The sequence below is a fragment of the Corvus moneduloides genome, chromosome 1 (assembly GCF_009650955.1).
Source record: "Corvus moneduloides isolate bCorMon1 chromosome 1, bCorMon1.pri, whole genome shotgun sequence".
Lineage (NCBI taxonomy): Eukaryota > Metazoa > Chordata > Aves > Passeriformes > Corvidae > Corvus > Corvus moneduloides.
The window spans coordinates 29,795,102-29,813,596 of record NC_045476.1 but is presented as its reverse complement, the minus strand read 5'-3'; the positions used below and the strand labels follow the sequence as shown (position 1 = coordinate 29,813,596).

General features: G+C 41.8%; 1 protein-coding gene across 8 annotated transcripts in view; it reads right to left on the bottom strand.

Annotated features, from left to right (window-relative positions):
• Nucleotides 1-18,495, bottom strand: part of HECW1 (HECT, C2 and WW domain containing E3 ubiquitin protein ligase 1) — a 272,346-nt gene that overhangs the window by 37,994 nt on the left and 215,857 nt on the right. For all 8 annotated transcript variants that reach the window (XM_032103814.1, XM_032103793.1, XM_032103833.1 and 5 more), the window contains 9 exons: nucleotides 18,245-18,430; nucleotides 17,512-17,646; nucleotides 12,134-12,239; nucleotides 11,854-11,950; nucleotides 9,803-9,886; nucleotides 8,708-8,817; nucleotides 6,434-6,554; nucleotides 4,908-5,021; nucleotides 1,419-1,571 (listed from right to left, as the gene is read on the bottom strand). In XM_032103814.1, coding sequence (XP_031959705.1) covers nucleotides 1,419-1,571; nucleotides 4,908-5,021; nucleotides 6,434-6,554; nucleotides 8,708-8,817; nucleotides 9,803-9,886; nucleotides 11,854-11,950; nucleotides 12,134-12,239; nucleotides 17,512-17,646; nucleotides 18,245-18,430 — 1,106 coding nt within the window. The remainder of the gene's footprint in view (nucleotides 1-1,418; nucleotides 1,572-4,907; nucleotides 5,022-6,433; nucleotides 6,555-8,707; nucleotides 8,818-9,802; nucleotides 9,887-11,853; nucleotides 11,951-12,133; nucleotides 12,240-17,511; nucleotides 17,647-18,244; nucleotides 18,431-18,495) is intronic.

Here is an 18,495-nt window from a genome sequence, read left to right as displayed (position 1 = left end):
CAACAATGTTTGTAACACGTAAGAGCAAGGGCCTATTTCACCATCTCTGGACACAGAGGTCTATGTTCAACTTTGCCACCATGTGGGCAGAATGATACGGGTTTGCACCTGCCTAGCTGGTCCACTGCCTGGAAGGCAAAAATACATCTCCACAAATAACAGCCTCCTAAATGAGAAGTTTATCCATGCTGTCTATTAAGATAGGACATAGGACAGACTGTATTTCTTCTTGAAAACTAGGAAGGCACCACATAATGTCTAATGAACAGGATTGCAGTGGGAGGTGAACAGGTTGTAAGAACTGAGCTGCTCTCTTCCTACTCATGTCAGTAGAGAAACAATCTAAAGCAAGGATCACTGTTAGCACCACTGCTGGAAGTGATAATACAAAAAAAATTCCAACAAGTCAGAAACCATGCTACTCCCAAGCAACATCCCTTTTTCCCCTGGCAACTTTAACAGAGGTGATGGTACAACTGTTCTTGATCTCATGCCTGCTGTAAGCCAAGAAAAGGAGGATCTGTTTACAAGAACAGAGAAATGTGTACTATTTGCAACTCAAAAGGGACCTGAACTGCCTCCCATTTCAAAAAAAAAGGACCTCTGAGAGGAGCCAGTGAGATTGACAAAGAAAACCATCATAGGAACAATCCCATGTGGTAGCATTTCTTTGACACAATGAAATCCCACAAGGGACCAGCGAAGCCCAGGGCTTGCAGCCCATGCTTCGCTGAACCACATCTGAAACTACCAAAGTGAAAACAGCTCCCAAAGACAGACAGATCTGGAGGCAGAAAGGGAAAATGAGGACATCACAATATGCTTTCAGAATTTTTGATAAAGAAACAAGATCAGCAATTTGTCTGTTTGCACACATACTTAGTAAGCTAAAATATCTGCTCACTCTGCTGGCCTTGCCCCAGACAAGCAGGGACACTCTGTCAGGGAAGAAAAGGGAAACTGCTTTCACTGGGCCTTTTTTAAGGCCTGTGCTAGGAACAGAGCATCAGAGTGGCTCTCAGAGAACACTGTACAGCTTCCAAGCACAATGCTGCATGATGTACAGACAGGCCACACTTGGTTTTCTTAGAAAGGGACCAAGGAGATGAGGATTTGATTAAGCAGAGCTCTTATCCCTGTCCTTTTCACATTCACACAAAAGTAAACAAACATCAAGTCCCATGTAATGCCATAAAGACATTTTAATAGTAGTACTTCATCACAACTGCTTTTTCAGAGACTGCTCTTGTATTTATGTTTAGCCCCTCTCTTCCTTTTCACAACCTTCTTCCCCACCTCTTCCCAGAATTAGCAATTATTTGTAGGTACTCTAGTCTAAACTGGCAGCTTTTGTTTTGCTTTTCCATTTTTTTAATTGCTCTGAAACAATTGTTCAGTTCTGCATAAAATTTTCTTACCATTCCAGGTGATTTTCAACAAAGGCAGACATGGGGCTGATCTGTACAGTGTAAGTGTCGTTGGCTGAATACTCAAACAGCCCATAATAGGGATTGAAGAGCTCCTGAGACAGAAGGAAAAAGAATTCTCGGGAGGGGCCACTGTAGTCCAGCCTGGAGAGAAAAACATAGAAAAGATAAAATGAGGCTCCTTACCATTTGAGTGGATTTCCCAGGTTTGCCTACACTGGCTGCTGTCTTAACACAGTGGCCTGTGCAGTCAAGTGTTTCTAACATGATTTATCTCTCCTCTCAAAACTTGATTCTGAGACCTGAACAAGTTGCGATGCCAAAACTTCACCAGTATCCAGGTTGATGTGGGAGGAACCATAACTGGGATACATCCCTTAAGTAGTTTATTTTCCTTTGTTCCAAAAGTTTAGCAAACCAGAGGTACAAGGCTCAGCCTTGCCTCAGCTGGCTGGCTGGCAGAGGGGTAGCTTTTTAGTGAGTGGGTTTGAACTGCCTGTGAACACTTGGGTTCACAGACCAGACAGCCTCATCTAAAGCAGAAATTGCTCTGACTCTCCTACACCGAGATGTACCAAGTTCTAGCCCCAAGGATGCTTTCTTAGCTATAGGTATAACCTAAAGGTTTATGCTGAACTGTGGGGTATGCCCAGCCCCTGCCCTAGAGGGATGCCTGCTGAGATAAGGAGATTACTTAACCTCCCAGCAGGACTCCCCTGGGAAGGCAGTCACTTTTCAGCTACAGTGAGAAGAAGACAGACCCAGAATCCTCTGGGAGACCCTATGCAGATAGTTTGTAACCCACTGGCCTTTACCCTCTGACACCCACCCCCTGTATCCCTATAAAAGCTAGCCCTCTACCCCTGTGAGGGCAGAGAGAGCTCATCTCTGGCCTCCCCTTCCCTGGAGTACGGACTAATAAAGCTACCCCGTGCGGAACAGCTATACGGGTCTCTTGTCTCTCTCCTCCTGGTCTGGCCTGGAGGCTGCCCTGCAGAGCAAAGAGCAGAAATCACGAGCTGACAATCACTAAAGAGCTGACAGTCTCTGCATGGGCACTCCGGCTATGGCTGAGGGAAGACACCGGGACCCAGGAAGATGTTTCCTCACAGGACCATCTCTACGGACTGGTCACAGCTTCCTGGGTCAGAGCTACTGACCCCTAACCAGGTGCATCACTGAACAAGACCAAGTCCCAGCAGAACTGTGTCTCTTAAGACAGAATGATGATTCCTTGCTTGTTCAATTCAAGCCCTTCTATTATTCTGGTATTTTCACGTGGTACACCTTAAGCTGTGCTTTGCTGTTGTACGAATTTGCTCTGTAGAGAGCCTCTTTTATTCCCTTTAATTTTTTAAACTCAACTTGGAAAAAAAAAAGGAAACCGAGACCAAAAATTTTCCCTGAATGCATGAAATGAAAGGTGTGGTGGATTTATTAAAAACAGATCATTCTCTAATAATGATAGATAGGTTTTTCAATCTAAAATAAACCTACATGTAGCAATATGAAGAAATGATCTGTAGGCATATATCACGTGTGCCAAAAGATTTTCTGAGGTGGACACCTTCTACTTCCTTCTACTTAACAAATGTAAAGTAAGTGGAAAGCTCTGCAATGGAATCAGAATGCCCTGTACTATGAAGTTATAGAAGCATAAGTGAAAGGGGCTGAATGATTGATTTGTGCAACTAGAAAGATGACACAGGGCAGATGGGCCCATCCTCCTGTGTTTTATGTCTGGAGATTCAGTACTTCTCTCTTTGAGGGGCTTTAGCTCTAGGATCATGAAATGACACTAAAGCCACACCTACAAAAGAGGATGGTAACAAGCCCAACGTGACCCACTAGCGCCAGCCATGGGACAGGTCTGGTTCTGTGGACATCAAAGTACTGGGTTAAGCCTGATAATGGCTGGAGTAAAGAACTACAAACGTGTCTGATTCAAAATCCTCCAAGGGAAGAGACTAGCTATTGGATTTCTGGGCAACACACTAACTCATCATAAAGCCTCTATAGTTCATTTTCAATGTCCTTTTTCTTTGAAACGTGGGAAACTCTGCCCATACAGCATCATGTGGCCGTACAGCATCAACTCTTCACTAGGGAACTGGCATCTTGGAGTCCCTGCAGCAGAATGTATACTAGCATTAGCAGCAGAAACCCTGGAGGAATGTATCTTCAGATGTAAATGAATCAGTGAAGAATGAATGAATTTGCACATCAAATTGGTTTGTAATTTCTCTTGAGGACAGCATGCCACGCAGAAAACAATATGACTTTGCCCAGTATTAGCATTCCAGAATGCTATTCCAAAAACACAAACTGCAGAGTGCTACATGTTTATGCTTTACTTGCAAGCCAGAGGCAAAACCAGCTATGAAAGATGACCTCTGTTACACAATATTAAATCCATAGAGAATAAGAAGTAAGAGTGAAAAACCCACTGATACTGAGGTCACCGAGTGACTCTTTGAGATTGGCAACTTCTGTTTTCCACAGGACGGAACCTGTCCTGACACAAGTTCAGCCTGGCAGAAGCCCTTCATTTGCCATGACATCTCAGAGCTGAGAGTGTCAGCAGTCGCTGGACACGCTGAGAGTTGCCTCAGGTACTGTCTGGTACCTTTGGAACTGAAATCCTACCCATGTGGTTTTTGAAAACAAGAAATTTTACATGCAAAGCTACTGAAATACAATTTCAGGCCTTTGTAATATGGCACACTGGAAACATGCACATAATGGTCTTTCCATTATAAAAGTGTGTGGATCAAGTCTCAATTACAATCAATCTCTTGAGGTGAGCCAGGGTGGCTTTGAAAGGTTGTGTTTACATCTGAAAACAAAAGGTCAGGGGCTGGGTTTCATCATACAAGAATGGCTCATGGATTGTAAGAATGGTAGAAAGTTTCCTGAAAAAAGGCCTTCTCAAGAGACTTCTGTTGCTTTCAGATTCCAACTGGATGAATTCAATTATAAAGACTAAACAGCACTCATGTTTCTCACTTCAGGTGGAAACAAGAAACCCACATATGGGTAACAAATGATCATTAGATGGCATGCAAAGCAAAAATTTTTAAAGCAAAACCAGATCCATTGTGAAGAGTTAGAGTAACAAAGTGGATAAAGGTCTGCTCTCTAATTATAGTTCTGAGACTGATTCAATGTGTAAACATTGGCCTGTAGTTGAGTTTTCCCTTCCAGCCTGTCAAAATATCTATGGCAAACAAGATGACGTTAGATTTAACCACTCAAATTGTCACTTTGAGATGCCTAGATGGAAGGTGTTATAGGAAAATGAAGCATTGTTGTTATTGTTATTTTTAACAAATGTTTGAGTTGATTAAGATGAATCACTTACTCAAAGGTAAAACAAAACCAAAGAAACATTACATAACAAGAGAGGCTCAGCCTTAGTCAACTTGGTGTTTTGCAACACAACAGCTACTTCAGAACCGAAAGCATTCTGTGGTTCCCTACCCTTCCTCGCCGACAAACGTGACGTAGAGTTTGTTCCGCTGGAGCTCCTTGCGTGAGTATGCCATTACCTGGTTGAAGGTGCCTTCCAGCAAGTGGTCACGCCGTATAATTAACCTGCAAAGGGTGGCAGAAATAAAGATCTGAGTGTTGAGTCCTGTGTGAGCTTGTGAGGCTGAAGGTAAACAACAGCTGTAAAGAGAGACATTGGTTCTCAGAGAACTTAATAAAATGGCATCTGCCAGTGCACGTGCTACTTGACCGTTACGGGTTTTCAGGAGTTGTTCCGTCAGGCTTTCCTATGTGCCTGGAAGGTGAATTTCCTCACAATGTCATGATTAGGTTAAAAGTGCTGCTCTACTGCTAAGACTCTTTGCAACAAACCATACATACAAATTTCTGTGGTAGAGGGGGCTGTGAGCTTCCTGTGTATATGAAGTCACAGTTTTCTGGAATTGGCCCCAAACACTTCCTGGATTTAATCCAGTGAATGTCCATGGAAATACTGCTTCTGTAGTAGGGGAAGCAAAAGGAGTATCAGCCTCTGTTTATATAACACATCTCTCACTCCCTTACTAATCTCTAAAACAACTTAATGAATAGTACTTTTACACACCATCTGTGCAAGAAATCCTTCTTGTTCATATATTCATGGACATTTTAAGACAGACCTTCTAAAATATATTTCATGTCTGCCTTGGACTCATGTAGCAGGACACCAAAATGGGTAACCACCAGCTAGGATTCCTCAGCTCTGTAAGATTATTTTGTTGATGATATTTGCCTGGAAAAAATTGCTTGGCTTCATACTTTTTTGTTTTTCACAACAGATGTCCTTTGGTAGGAAGCCAACCTGAGGCATAAATTCAACCAGATGCCCAGGAAATACCTTACAAACACACGGCCCTTTGGCAAAGTTGGATAACTAAATGGAGCACAAGTAGGTACAGACTCAAAAGCCAACTAACAAGACATGTGGAAAGAAACTCCACAACCAAATGAGAGAGAACCCCACAATACATGAAGACTGGCACTGAAGAAATCTCTCCAGTTCAAATCCAGGAGGGCTACCAACACAAAGAACTATGGAAAGTTAAACCTGCATGTACAGACTAACTTCTGTAGGATCATGTTCTGATCCTCAGTTACACTGATATGTAGATCCAAAGAATTTGGAGTCATCCCGTCATTACAATGATACAGTTGCTGTTAATACCTGGTGGATGTTTGCTTTGAAGGAGAATTCTCCTACTGGCAAATTATAGGTAGGAATGTGAACATCCCTGTTAAATAGGTAGGAAATGGGAGTGTAAGAGAATATGAATCTTTAAGAAGTAAAACTTCCACACAAAAGCCTCTTGAAGGTCACTCTTTTGCAGGGTATATGAAGATCGTATCTTGCCCTGATGGTTATGTAAAAAATGCAATCTACAGGGTGTTTCACACTCCCTATCACTGTCTTCATGGATAATGAATGAAAAAAGACAAAGCTATTGACATGTTAGACTAATTGAGAGACTAATACTCACTTAATTTTCCCTGGACCTTGCCCATACCCTTTGGCTTCAAGTTTTCGATAGAAATTGCGCAGCTTGGCTTCAAAGTCCCTCCTGTATGGAGAAGGTGCTCTTGCGCTTGCTCGCTGCAGCCCTGGAGGGAAAATGAACAGCATGCTAAGGTGTAAGGGCCTTGACATTCTTCCAAATCATGCAGCTTATGTTTCCAGACAGAACTGGTTAATAAATGTGTTAGGAACTTTTTACAGGTATACAGTGCACTCAGTGTTATTTTTGTTCTATCTGGCATCAATCGAGTTAAAGTTCCTGTAATTCAGTGATTGCAATGAACTTCCAGGGACTGTATCCTCTTCACTAAAAGTACTGTTAAGCTCACCTTGTGTGTGCCCTTGTGTAGCCTCAGCCTTTAGCTGTGATTGACCTGAATGGAAACTGAAGGATCAGAAAGGCATGAGAAAGACTGACATGCATATCTGCCTCTCATGGTCAGTGGCATTTAAGTCTTCTTTCCCTTTTGCACTTTTACGAGATCTCTCTCCTCTGCATTGTATAGGAGATCTTACTTGGCAGGATTAAACCTCTAAACTCAGAGCAATGCTTCTCACTGGAGCCTGGCACCCCAGCCAAGCTGGGAGTTGGGTTTCCCCGGGTTAATCTGACTGTATATTAAACACTTCCAGCTATCAACACAAAAGCCCTTTGTGGCATCAAAAAGGATTTCTGTCAGCAAGAAATACTACATTTCCCTATTATGATTCACACATAGAGCAGGTTTTTTAGCAATTTGGAACCTGTTTTGTTTTGAAGGCTGCATTCTCCAAGTAGCTGATTATTCTTTTTGTATAAACAAGTGCCATGCCATAAAGGGCCAAAGAACAGATTCATGAAATCCCATTTCCCTATCTCATTACAAAAGACAACAAAAACAAGCCCTTTCATGAGAAATCTGGCAGCAAGTGCTCCATAGGAAAGAAAAAGAACCCCACCACATTTAGTGGGAGCCCAAAGTATTATGGTTGCCATGAGGGAAGGACATTATTGTCTCTGCTGGTAAGACAGGCATATTTACATGCAGTGCAAAGAGAATCCCTTACAATCCCCCTTCTTTCTTCTGTTGGCCTTTTGTTTTCTCCCAGGACGAAAGAGAAGGGGTGCTCTCATGGGCTCTATAACCAGGACAGAAATCAGCAAGAAGACAGTGTGTTGCTGGAAACAAGTACCTGCCCTTCTTGTGTTTTCACAAGAACAGTCTCCTAAGTCACCTTTGTGCCAAATACTTGGAGTTTTGTCCTGTAGGAGAGACTTGCTTATGACCCGTCCTGACGTAGATGAAAGGAACTGTATTAACAATGGTGTTAAACTTCATTAATGCAAATAGGACATTCTGACAAAACACTGTCCTCCTGTAGAAAAGGGTTTAGCATGTAACTTCTTCGCATCAAAAACCTTTCTGTTTTCCACAGCCACATCCAAGATCTGAATTTCTCTTGTCCGTTAACTTTGTTTGAAATCAGATAATTTAAATGAATGTTCAAAAAGCGCAGCCACAAATGGATTTCTGCAGATCATATTTGTGTTGATTCTCTCAAAATGGCCACTGGACACAGCCACGCCGTGAGATGGTGGTGGAGGTTGTGTATCTTGGCAAAAGGGAGACATTAGCTCCTCAAATTTCTATAGCATAAACAGTAACTACAGAGATGTAGCACAGCTGGAAATAACCTTCTCAGACAGCATGTCTTTCTGGAAAATATGTTTCCTGTCAAACCTAAGTTAATGGACTCAACATGGGAGGTCAGGCTAGATGATGAAGATGATCCCCTCAGGTCTTAAAATAGATGTGCCTTGGGAAGAAGAGAAGTTTTTGGAACATTGAGTGGAGGAGACTGAACTTTACAGGAGTACTGGAAGTACTGCAATACACCCTCAATTTGGAAGGTGCTCTTTGCTGCTGTCACATAATATGAATGTGCTTCCAGGTCAGTGACTTAAGCTTGGAGTACACCATTCTCTTATCCTAATCCTTTCCAATGATATAAAAAGCAGGAAAATACCTTCTTCCATACGGGCAATTTCTGATCTGTGTTTCAGCTACTGCCAGCACTTCAATAGATACACAGCAGCACTGGAAACCGATCCAGCAAAAAAAGCACCTGGGATCAGTTCGGAGTGGGCACTGGAATTAGCAGGCTGACAGCTGATGCTGGCTCTGGATCTGTCCCTTTCCATTTATTAGGAGAAATACCACAAATGCATGATTTTGTCCTAATTTCCCCATCTCCTTACCTGGAGAGTTTTGGGGTGATGAACAGGGTGAGCAGCGAGGAGAAAAACTGTAACCCGGATGGAAGGCAGCCTGCAGTGGTATGTAGGACATAATATCCTCTTCAAAAAGGCTGCACGGAAAAAGTCATAGGGAGAAATTTAGTTCACATTCATCACATGAAACAATGTAAATATGCAGTATGGTGCAGGTTCACTGCGTCAGATATTTGGGTGCACCTCTGAACTCATGGATTCAAAAAATCCATACATTTCCCAAAGACAGCCTGGTCACTAGTAATGAAGAACAAAATGAGTTTTAATAGACGTTTCATGCTAACACGATGGCTCAGCCCTCTGATGGAGAGCAAAGATGTGAGTAAACAGGAACACTTTCAACATATCAGCAGAGAAGTAAAGATGCACACTCTGTCTCCCAGGCTGTTTTTCTCAGGTTATTTTCACGTAGTTCAGTGCTTTGACTGCTTGAATTAAAATGGTGGGAGTAAGTTGTAAACTTCTTGCATTAGGCAGGGCTATTACAGCACACCAACTCTACCTGGGTAATGCAACATTTCCCATCTCAGACCAAGACAATAAAATAAGTCCTTATCTGTGCTGAGGAGAAGTAGGACCTAAAGACCAAGCTCCCTGCTTCCAGTAAAAACTGAGGCCTTATCTTCATTATCCAAAAAATGCTCACTGCACTGGACATGGAGGTTTCATGCATGTGTGGTAGCACTGCTGCAGTAAAACTATCGATTTCATGAGCAGCTACATTATTGTACTGAGAAAGACAAGCGATTTTTTCCTCTCTTCTTTTTCTTTCTTTATAAAACAAGGTTTTTTTTCCATTAAAAGGAAATGTTTTGACCTGATTCTTTCTTATCTGCTACTTGATGGTAACAGCCATACTGACCGAGCTGGCTGGATTTACTGCACTGATGGAGGCTGCCTTCCAGGAAGTACAAATTGACAGATGTACTCTGGCTGAATCATTTTGGATGGCTATCAGTATGACCTGATTTAACAAAATCTTTTCAATTATGCTGACAAGGAGCCAGATAGTTTCTCTAGTACTGTAAGTAATGACATTATGCTATTGATCACATTGATTACCTCAGTAGAATTACTAAATCTGCATCACACGACAACTTCTCAAGCCCATGTGTACCCTCTGTCCGAATGTAATGGATCTTCTCCCTGAAACATAAGTGATATTATGGAGAAGAGAAGAAAAAAAAATACAAGACCAGTAAAAAAAAACCATTATCATGGCATGAACCATGCATAGAGTTGTTATTCTTCGGTATTTTCCCAGTTTCTGTTTATCTCCTTACAAAATGGCAAACATCCTATATGCCTGATTCATTTTCTAATCTCCCTAACAAACTTGCAAAAAAAAATTCTATCTCTATCACTCAATTTACTGATCCAAAAAGAAGAGATTTTATTCCCTATTTTAAAAGACAGAATGATTCTTAGTCCTCCAGTTTCATGTGTACATGTCAGGTCACTGACCACAGAATTTTTGTGTAAGTCTACAACTAAGCACCTTTTGTTAACAGATTTCCAATTAATATCGCTGCCTTTCCCTCTGTCAGTTCCATCTGGCAAATAACACTAATATATACTTGATATGAATTAATCACAGAGAGGTTATATGGTGTAAATATGTGTTACATGTGTAAAATCATACATTTTATTAATAGGGACTGGAAAACATAGGATAGGATCCTATCAGGAGATTAGGTCATGGAAGATACACATCTACACCCCAGCCTATCAGTGTGTTTCTAAAGCATTGTGGTCTCCAAATATTTTTATTCTAGTATTAAGTCAAAATATTCTACCTCAAGTCAAGGATGTGCTTTAGAACCCTGCAATCAAGGTCCATAAAAGACGGACATTTGCATCCTAGGAGTTTGCTTAATACCTGCTGCATGAGCATTGGACAGTAGCTTGGCTCACTCCTGGCTCAAGGTATTATCAGCAATGACCTGGAGGCAAAAGGCTCAATATCCTGTTACAAATCTCATTATGCACTGGCTAAGCTGTCTAGTCCCTATCACTGGTCAATTTTGTTCTCTGCGCAAAAGGAGATAAAAGCATTATCTGTTCTCTGGGAAATGAGAATTCAAGTTACAGTTGAGAAAAAAAAAATAGTCTGGAATAATTTGATGGTGAAGATAAAAAATTCTCAGTTACAGAAATGTACATCTTGAATACTGAGAGTATTTTTCATTCTATCTCTCTCATTTTTATTTGCATGTATCAATTCCTCCAGAAGGGAAGTCTAATCCTTACATCCAAAGAATTCTTTGTCTGGCCCTCAGAGGTAAATGACGAGTCAGTAAGGCTACTGGCAGAAAGCACACTGCAGGAATTTGGAGGTCCAGCCACACCTTTGACTGCACAGTACAACCTAAACTCAGGCAAACTCTCAGCTGGTGCATATGGGCATTACTGACATTGATTAACACCAACTTTATGTCTTTGGCCAAAAACAATTAATTCAAACTTTGGAATTTGAATGAGTTTAAGTTGTACTGGTGATTGGTTCTGGTTTTTTTTCTGTTTTTAAAAAATCTGATAGGAAAGGACTTAATAATAGGAAAGGGCTTAAGAAAAGGAAAGATACAATTTAACTACTTTGGAAACCACTACCTTTAAGTCAAGTGAGAAAGGTTAAAGACAAGAGTACAATCCACTTCATAATAATGCTCCTCTTTCTTTATAAAATCTAGGGTGACTATATCCAGACAGGGTTGTAAATCTAACCACGAAGTAAAATCTGGTGCTGGTGGAGTTACTGGGGTTTTGCTGCTGACTTCCATCCAAACACTCTTTTAACTCTATCTTCTGAAAAGCAAAGTGATAATTGCAGGTGAAAATGGAGTTTCTGCTATTCACTAATACTTAAAATAGAAATTAGACATGTCACCATTTGCCCATATTTATTTTGGTTCTTCTTACTTCTTGGATGTCTGTGGAAAATAACTATAGTACCCACATGGATCCTGGTGGCTCCCACCTGCTCTTTAAAATGGTGACAGTTCCATAGGGGGTCCAAGTTCATCTTTTGCACTACAGTTACTGGAATCTGGTTTTCCCCACTACAAAAAGTGCTTCCTGGAAGTAGGGTTCAGCAGTCTGGAAAAAAGCAGTACCTGAGTGCGTGGTTTCTGGCCAAGCTGGGCTGACGCTCCTGCAGCATCTCAAAAATGTTGGGTTGGCGTAGAAATGCAACAATCTTGTCATTGTAAGCTGGAAAAGGTAAAAACAAACCAGAGGCTTTATTTGCCATGTCACCATGACTCTGCAGAGGCACACTGACTGCACTACCAGTGAGGCACAGGGCAACACGAAGCAGTGCATGCAGCTGATGAGAGGTCCTAAACCCCACCTTTGTGAGCACTGCTTTGAGAAGAAAAGAAAAACTTGGCTTACCCAGAGGTAATGCCTCGTGATGGTGCTGGTTTCGAATAGCTGTTACAAGACTATTGCCTGGTCTGGCCAACAGAGTAACTCCTCTGTTTCGAGAGACTTCAGAGGCCTACAACATCAGATAAAAGGAAAAGAATTATCAAAAGTGACCACCAGTAGCTCATTAGTCAGTTAAAAGATTTGTCATCCTTACTTTTGTAACCTTCAGAATGGTCCATGATGCTGACTGAAGGACAAAAAGCATGCAAGAAAATTACAGCTTTATACTTCAGTCAACTTAAAAAAGGCAAGTAATTCTGTGCTTCCAAATGAAGGTACACCATTACCCATAGCTATCACACCTCCTCAGTGCTGCAGTGAAGGCACCAGAATACAGAAGTAAACGCATGTATGTATTGAATTGATGGACTTCTCTGGTTCAATGAAAATAAAATCTCTAGTATCACACAGCGTCTTGTTTTAGCATAACTGCATTACTTCAAGGTTTTTACAGCAATGTTTTTGAAAGGAGAAAAGACCCACAACACTGCTACACGTTCACTCAGTGTTGTTGAAGGGAAGTTTAATAGTGCAAATAACATGAGGAAGGTATATCCATGTAGATCACAGCACCGGAAAAGGCCGTATCACCCCAGAAGGCTGCCTAACTTGCATAACCAGAAACAGAATTCGAATTGTATACATTAAAAAGAAGAACATAATCCAAAGAGCTGATAAAGGGAGTAGTAAGAAGGAAATTTATCGCTGCCCCTTAACTGAGGCACTTAAAGAAAGTCACTGTTGTAAATACTCTCCCTAGTGAAGGGAATCATGGCAGGAAGGCAGATACCTTATAAGGTGGGAAAACATTTCAGTATGAGGATATTAAAAGCCGAACAATGAGATCTGGCAATGTTTGCATTAAGGCATTACTTGCTGGGTAACTTTTTGGGGACTTGTGCAAGTTGAGGGGAACCCATCTGTCTCTCATGTTTTCCTCCATAATATGGCCACACTGAGGCCAAGAGAGGAAACATAGAATGGTTTGGGTTGGAAGGAATCTTAAGGATCATCTAGTTGCAACACCCCTGCTACAGGCAGACCTTCTCTGCTAGACCAGGTTGCTCAGGGCCCCCTCCAACCTGGTCTTAAAACCCTTCCATGGATAGAGCATCCACAGCTTCTCTGGGCAATCTGTTCCAGTGCTCCACCACCCTTACAGTAAAGAATTTTGTCCTAGTATCTGATCTCAGCTTACCCTCTTTCAGTTTAAAGGCACTCCCCCTTGTCGTGTCACTACAGTGTGAGGACAGTGTGTATCAGGACAAGATGCATTAGGAATTTCAGTTGTCACTCTACTGGGCTAAAAACTGCTCCTTTCTCACTGGACAAATTACAGCATATGGCAACCGCTTCAGGAAGAAATCACCCCTACTCCAATATTTTAAATGCTTAGCTCTGTATCCAAGCAAACGGTGCCAACCCATTTTCAGTGGTACGGCCAAACGCCAGCTCTTCCAACTGGCTATACACAAAAACTGGGAAGCTAAATGTGACTGGCAAGCTGCCTTTTGGAACCTGTAAAGCTTAAAATGTTTATATGTAACAAGATACCAGGCAATGCATTTGATACGTGTCAACACACAGGTTAAACAATGAAAAATCTTAACTATTCTAATCAAACACAATGTAATTTAAAACAATTTAAAACAATTTCATGCTGTGAAAGTGCATGGTGAATGTTTCACTCCATCATTCAGTTACGATTTCACTTGCACCCATCTTCTGCCTTTGTCTCCTCCTCACACCCTTGCAGGCCAACTCACAATGGAAGTTTAGCTCAGGTTTAGGCAGCTTTTCCCCTGTGACCTGGGCATCCACCCCAGCAAGCACTATGTGGCCTTTATGGCTTTCACTCCATGCTATGGCTCAGGGAGGACGCTTAGGTGCAAGAGGTGCCTATGATCCATTGCCACAGTGGGCACAAGGGCCTTGTGGGAGCAGCCGTTTCTTGGGCTGTCTGTGGGCAGCACAGCCAGGATCACACACTGGCCTGTGACCAGCTGTACTAGTTGAGGATGTGTGGGAGGGTGCTAAGGCTCAGCTTCTTCACTTCTAGGGAGCCCTGGAATTCAGGTGAGGTCCTCAGGTGAATTCCTCAGGTCCTTGCAGAACAGACTTGCAAAGGAATGTGGATGGTGGGTGAACCTGTTTTTAAGGGTGACGGCTGACTCATCCTTGACAAAGACAAATCCTATGCCCTTGTTGCTACACTTGGATTTACTGACCAGAAGACAGAAAGGGAGAAAGGGAGGAGTAACAGAGGAGTTAAATATACATCTCCCATAAAAATTAGCACTAGGTGGTATTTGCTCATCAGTTGGAAACTGGAAGGTACTTCTGCCCAGCCTGGGCCTGGATCCTCCTCTCACTCATGTCACCATTTCTTTTGGTTAGCTTCCTAGTGCCTGGACATATTTCTCCTGAAGCAAGAATTCTGGAAGGAAATGTGTCTAGTGCCTCTGAAAAGAAACCTTCACTCCCTTCTTTCCACCGTCCCAGTTCTGGTTTAACAGCTAAAGTCATCTAGATGGTAAGAATCCAATTCTGTACACACCTCAATAAAATAAACTGGTGATGTACTCCATCACCATCCCTAGGCATTGCCAATGCTGTGTTTGGTCTTTGCACATTTACACCTCTAAACAATTTTTCTCTGGCAACACAAAAGGAAAATTCCCAGCTGTCTAATTAACTTTCATTTTGCTAACAATTCTCATTCCACTCTTTTAGCTAATAGAGTACAATTGATTACTCCAATTCAGTGTTCAGTCACAATCATCTTGTCTACTTTGACTTTCTAATTGAATAATTTAATTTTGATTAGCACATTATTCTCTAATAAAAAATAAAGAGTGAACCCTCTAATGATTTAGCGACCTGGTTCATGTAGTGCAGAGCAATCTGACAGATTTATGTCAGGGTTTAACAGCTTTGAAATTGATACTGGGATGTTGCAACCAGAGTGGAGAGTCCAAACTACTGGAAGAGCCTTTCAGGATACCTTTTCCTGGGTTTTGTATCACTGCTGGATTTCAGAGGCCCATTTGAATCCTGCTACTTGCTTATTGTGGTTTGGACTGGTAAGGCGATTTAGATACTGCCATATTCTAGTACCTTCTCTGCTCTTCTTGCCTCTCCATTGTAGATGTTTGCTTCCTTCCTCTTGCAGTCTTTAAAATCTATACCCTGTAATCATGTATGTTGATTTTCACTGCAGATGGGAGGTGCCTTAGAGGGAATGGAAAGCGCTTATGAGCTGTTCTGTTTACAGCAGTGGCAGAAGGAAATGAATCATTTAGTGACCTATACTTTCGTTACTGATGGCCACTATAGCTACCTGAACATTTCTTCCAAAAATCAGGTAACCAAGCAACAACCCCCCTTTTCCTGTAAAAGACTGATAACTCTTAAAGAAGTGCTTACTAAAGAATCTGTAGCATTTTTGTCAAATTTATATATAATACCACTTAGTATCAGTAGTCTACACAGAACAATGGAAGTTTTTGCAGAGGTCCTTTATTTCATTACCCTGGCTCTTTTCTATGCCCTCTCTGGCAGCCACAACTTCACTATTCTGACGTCCTTCAGGCTCCTTTGACATATGTACATTACATTGAAAACTGGTGGGTTGTCCTTTGTGGTCCTTCATACTGTCCTGGCGACAGCGTCCAGAGGCCACACCATCTGCTCAGCAAAGAAACCAGCAAGACTGCAGACAGCTGACACATGGCCAGGACAAAGTCCCACATGTGAGCCTACAGACATGATTTATAGGCCAAAGAACATCCAAATGTGCTGGGAGGAAATGGCATGGAACACGAGGCTCTTAATAAGCGGCCTGAGCTGCAAAGGGTTGAATATTTTCCTTGTAAATGAGGGACTTTTAGGCATCAATCCAAAGTCCTTGGAAATCAATGGGAGTCCTTCCAGTGGAGGAGCAGACACTTCCAAATGGGAAGCTACTTGACTACAACAAAGAAGCTTGACTATGAAAAGGGTGTAGAAGCACTGTGGGACCTGTGCCACCAAGACTGAGAGGTGACTATTTTATTGGCTGATCATGCCGAAACACAAGTGGCCTCAAAGAACAGTTTATGCTTTCCCCAGAGAATCACTATTCAAAAGTATTCAATACTTTTGACTCCCTACCCTGTACTTGTTTTTTTGATTTATTGCATATTGCTCCTTGCCAGCCTTGCCAGTGCTTGCAAAACCAAGCGTGTTTTTTGGGCTAGGTCATCTGAATTGCTCAGTGGTGTTTCTGTCCCTGACACGGTGAATTTGTAAGCAAGCCTCAGGCAAGCATGGGCCCAAGCATGAATCATGGTGCAGGTGGCTATCACAGGCATGCCAGTAATTAAATCACAGCAGCAACACTAAACTGATGGCTGCTGGCAGAGGGAAGTTGCTAAGCTGGTGGGAAGATATGACTGGAACAGATCCACTGATACACTTCTATCTTCAGAAAATAGGGTGCTGTATTCACCTAAGATGGAGAAAACATGCCCAAGATACTCATGCCTGGTCTGCCTTTGGTCCTGAAGAAACTGACCTCACACCCTGGGCTCCTGAGCCCAACCCCACGTGGCAGTGAGAGGTATTCAGACTGGTCCTGCTGCAATAAATTTTGAGGCTAATTTCACAAGCATTTCTCTGGATATTTTTGTGAAAGAGAAAGATCCTTTTGCCATAGCTCATCTCTGGTTCTATTCAGCAACAATCTTTACAAATCTTTTAACTGTATGGATTTGCTATAGGAAGGATCTGATTGCTGGTACTTTTTCCTACTTAAATCCACAATACAAACACAGTATTCATGCTTCTTTCAATCCTGTCCACGGCCCTCAGTGATAAAAATCATCCCCATGATACATAGGAAAGATATTTAATGTGACTGAAAGCTAGGAAAGCAAACCTCAACATACATTACTGCACTGCTTCTAGGGAGTCTATCTTTTCAGAGCACAGTGTCACAGCCGGGAATGAAGAAACATATGAGATATCAGGCTGAGGTATCAGGCTATAAAAAAAATTAATGAATGACTTGAGTAAAGCAAGACCAGGATGTCAAATATGGATTCTTCTTTTGAAATCTATTTTGTCATCACCTCACTTCAGTAATGCTTTACTTGCTCATTAATTTATTCTGAAAACCATCAAAATACAAACCAGCAAACTCTGAAATAAACCTTTCAGAAAGACAAAAAAATCCCTTATTGTCTTTGGAAGATAAATATTCACAAGGCAGTCTGTTTCAATGCTTTTCAAATATAAGGAGTTCTTATAATTCTAGAGAAGACTGCTGTCAAAAGCTCCTGAGTTGATAGGAGCATAGTTACCTCTCCAGCGCTGTAGCTACGAAGTCGCTGCAGATGTTGCCGGTGAGTCAGGTGATTTGGGAGACGCCCATTCTGCAGCGGGATCCTGGGATCTATGAAGGTGGTAGCACGGCTGTTGTGGTCAACGAAGAAAGACTGAAACACAAAGGAACAATGGTGTCTTTTAATAAGAAGACTGCCAACATTGTGATGATATTGTGGGAAAACAGCAGGAAAACCACTGGCAATTTTATGGCAGAAATACCTTGGCTAAGTACAGTCCATGGAAGGTACCTGCAAATGACGGACTGGCCTACTTGAAGCTAGAATAGCTCTTGGAAAACACCTGAAGCTGTGTAGGCCAAGATCATGTGCAATGGCCATGATGTAAACAAGACAGGAGAGAATACTATTATTGGGAAATGATGCTTTAACCTGGTGGTTCCAAAAGTCAGGCAGCAAAGTTCATTCAAGGTACAGACACTGAGTCAAATTTTGCAGTCACAACAGACCAACTCTGGCTCAAACTTTGCTGTCAGTCCAATGCTGCCTTGGCTTTGGCACAATATTCTACAGAAAGCTAGAAATGCTTTGAAATTTTGAAGCTTTTTTTCCGCTTCTAAAATAACTCTGCTTGCTGTTTGCGTTGTTTAAACCAAACCTTCACTGACTTTGAGTCAAGATGAAAGGAACTTTTAATAATCACATAGCCTCATGTGCTAAAACAAGTGATTACTTTAGCTGGCACTCTTACCTTGCCCTGCTGGTCAGTTTTTATCTCCCAGCCACGAGGAAGCTCCAGTCGGGTATCAGCAAACATGTTGATAAAATTTACCAGGTCTCTGTTGTGCTGATACCGCTCAAAATTACGAGCATCTCTACGAATCTTCAGAATCATATGCTTCAAGCAGGTACTGTTGGTGAAGACTCGATAGGCACTCTATGAGATGGGTAACAGAAGTGAAGAAAACCAGTTCTGATGTCAAAACATATTTGGTTATTTCA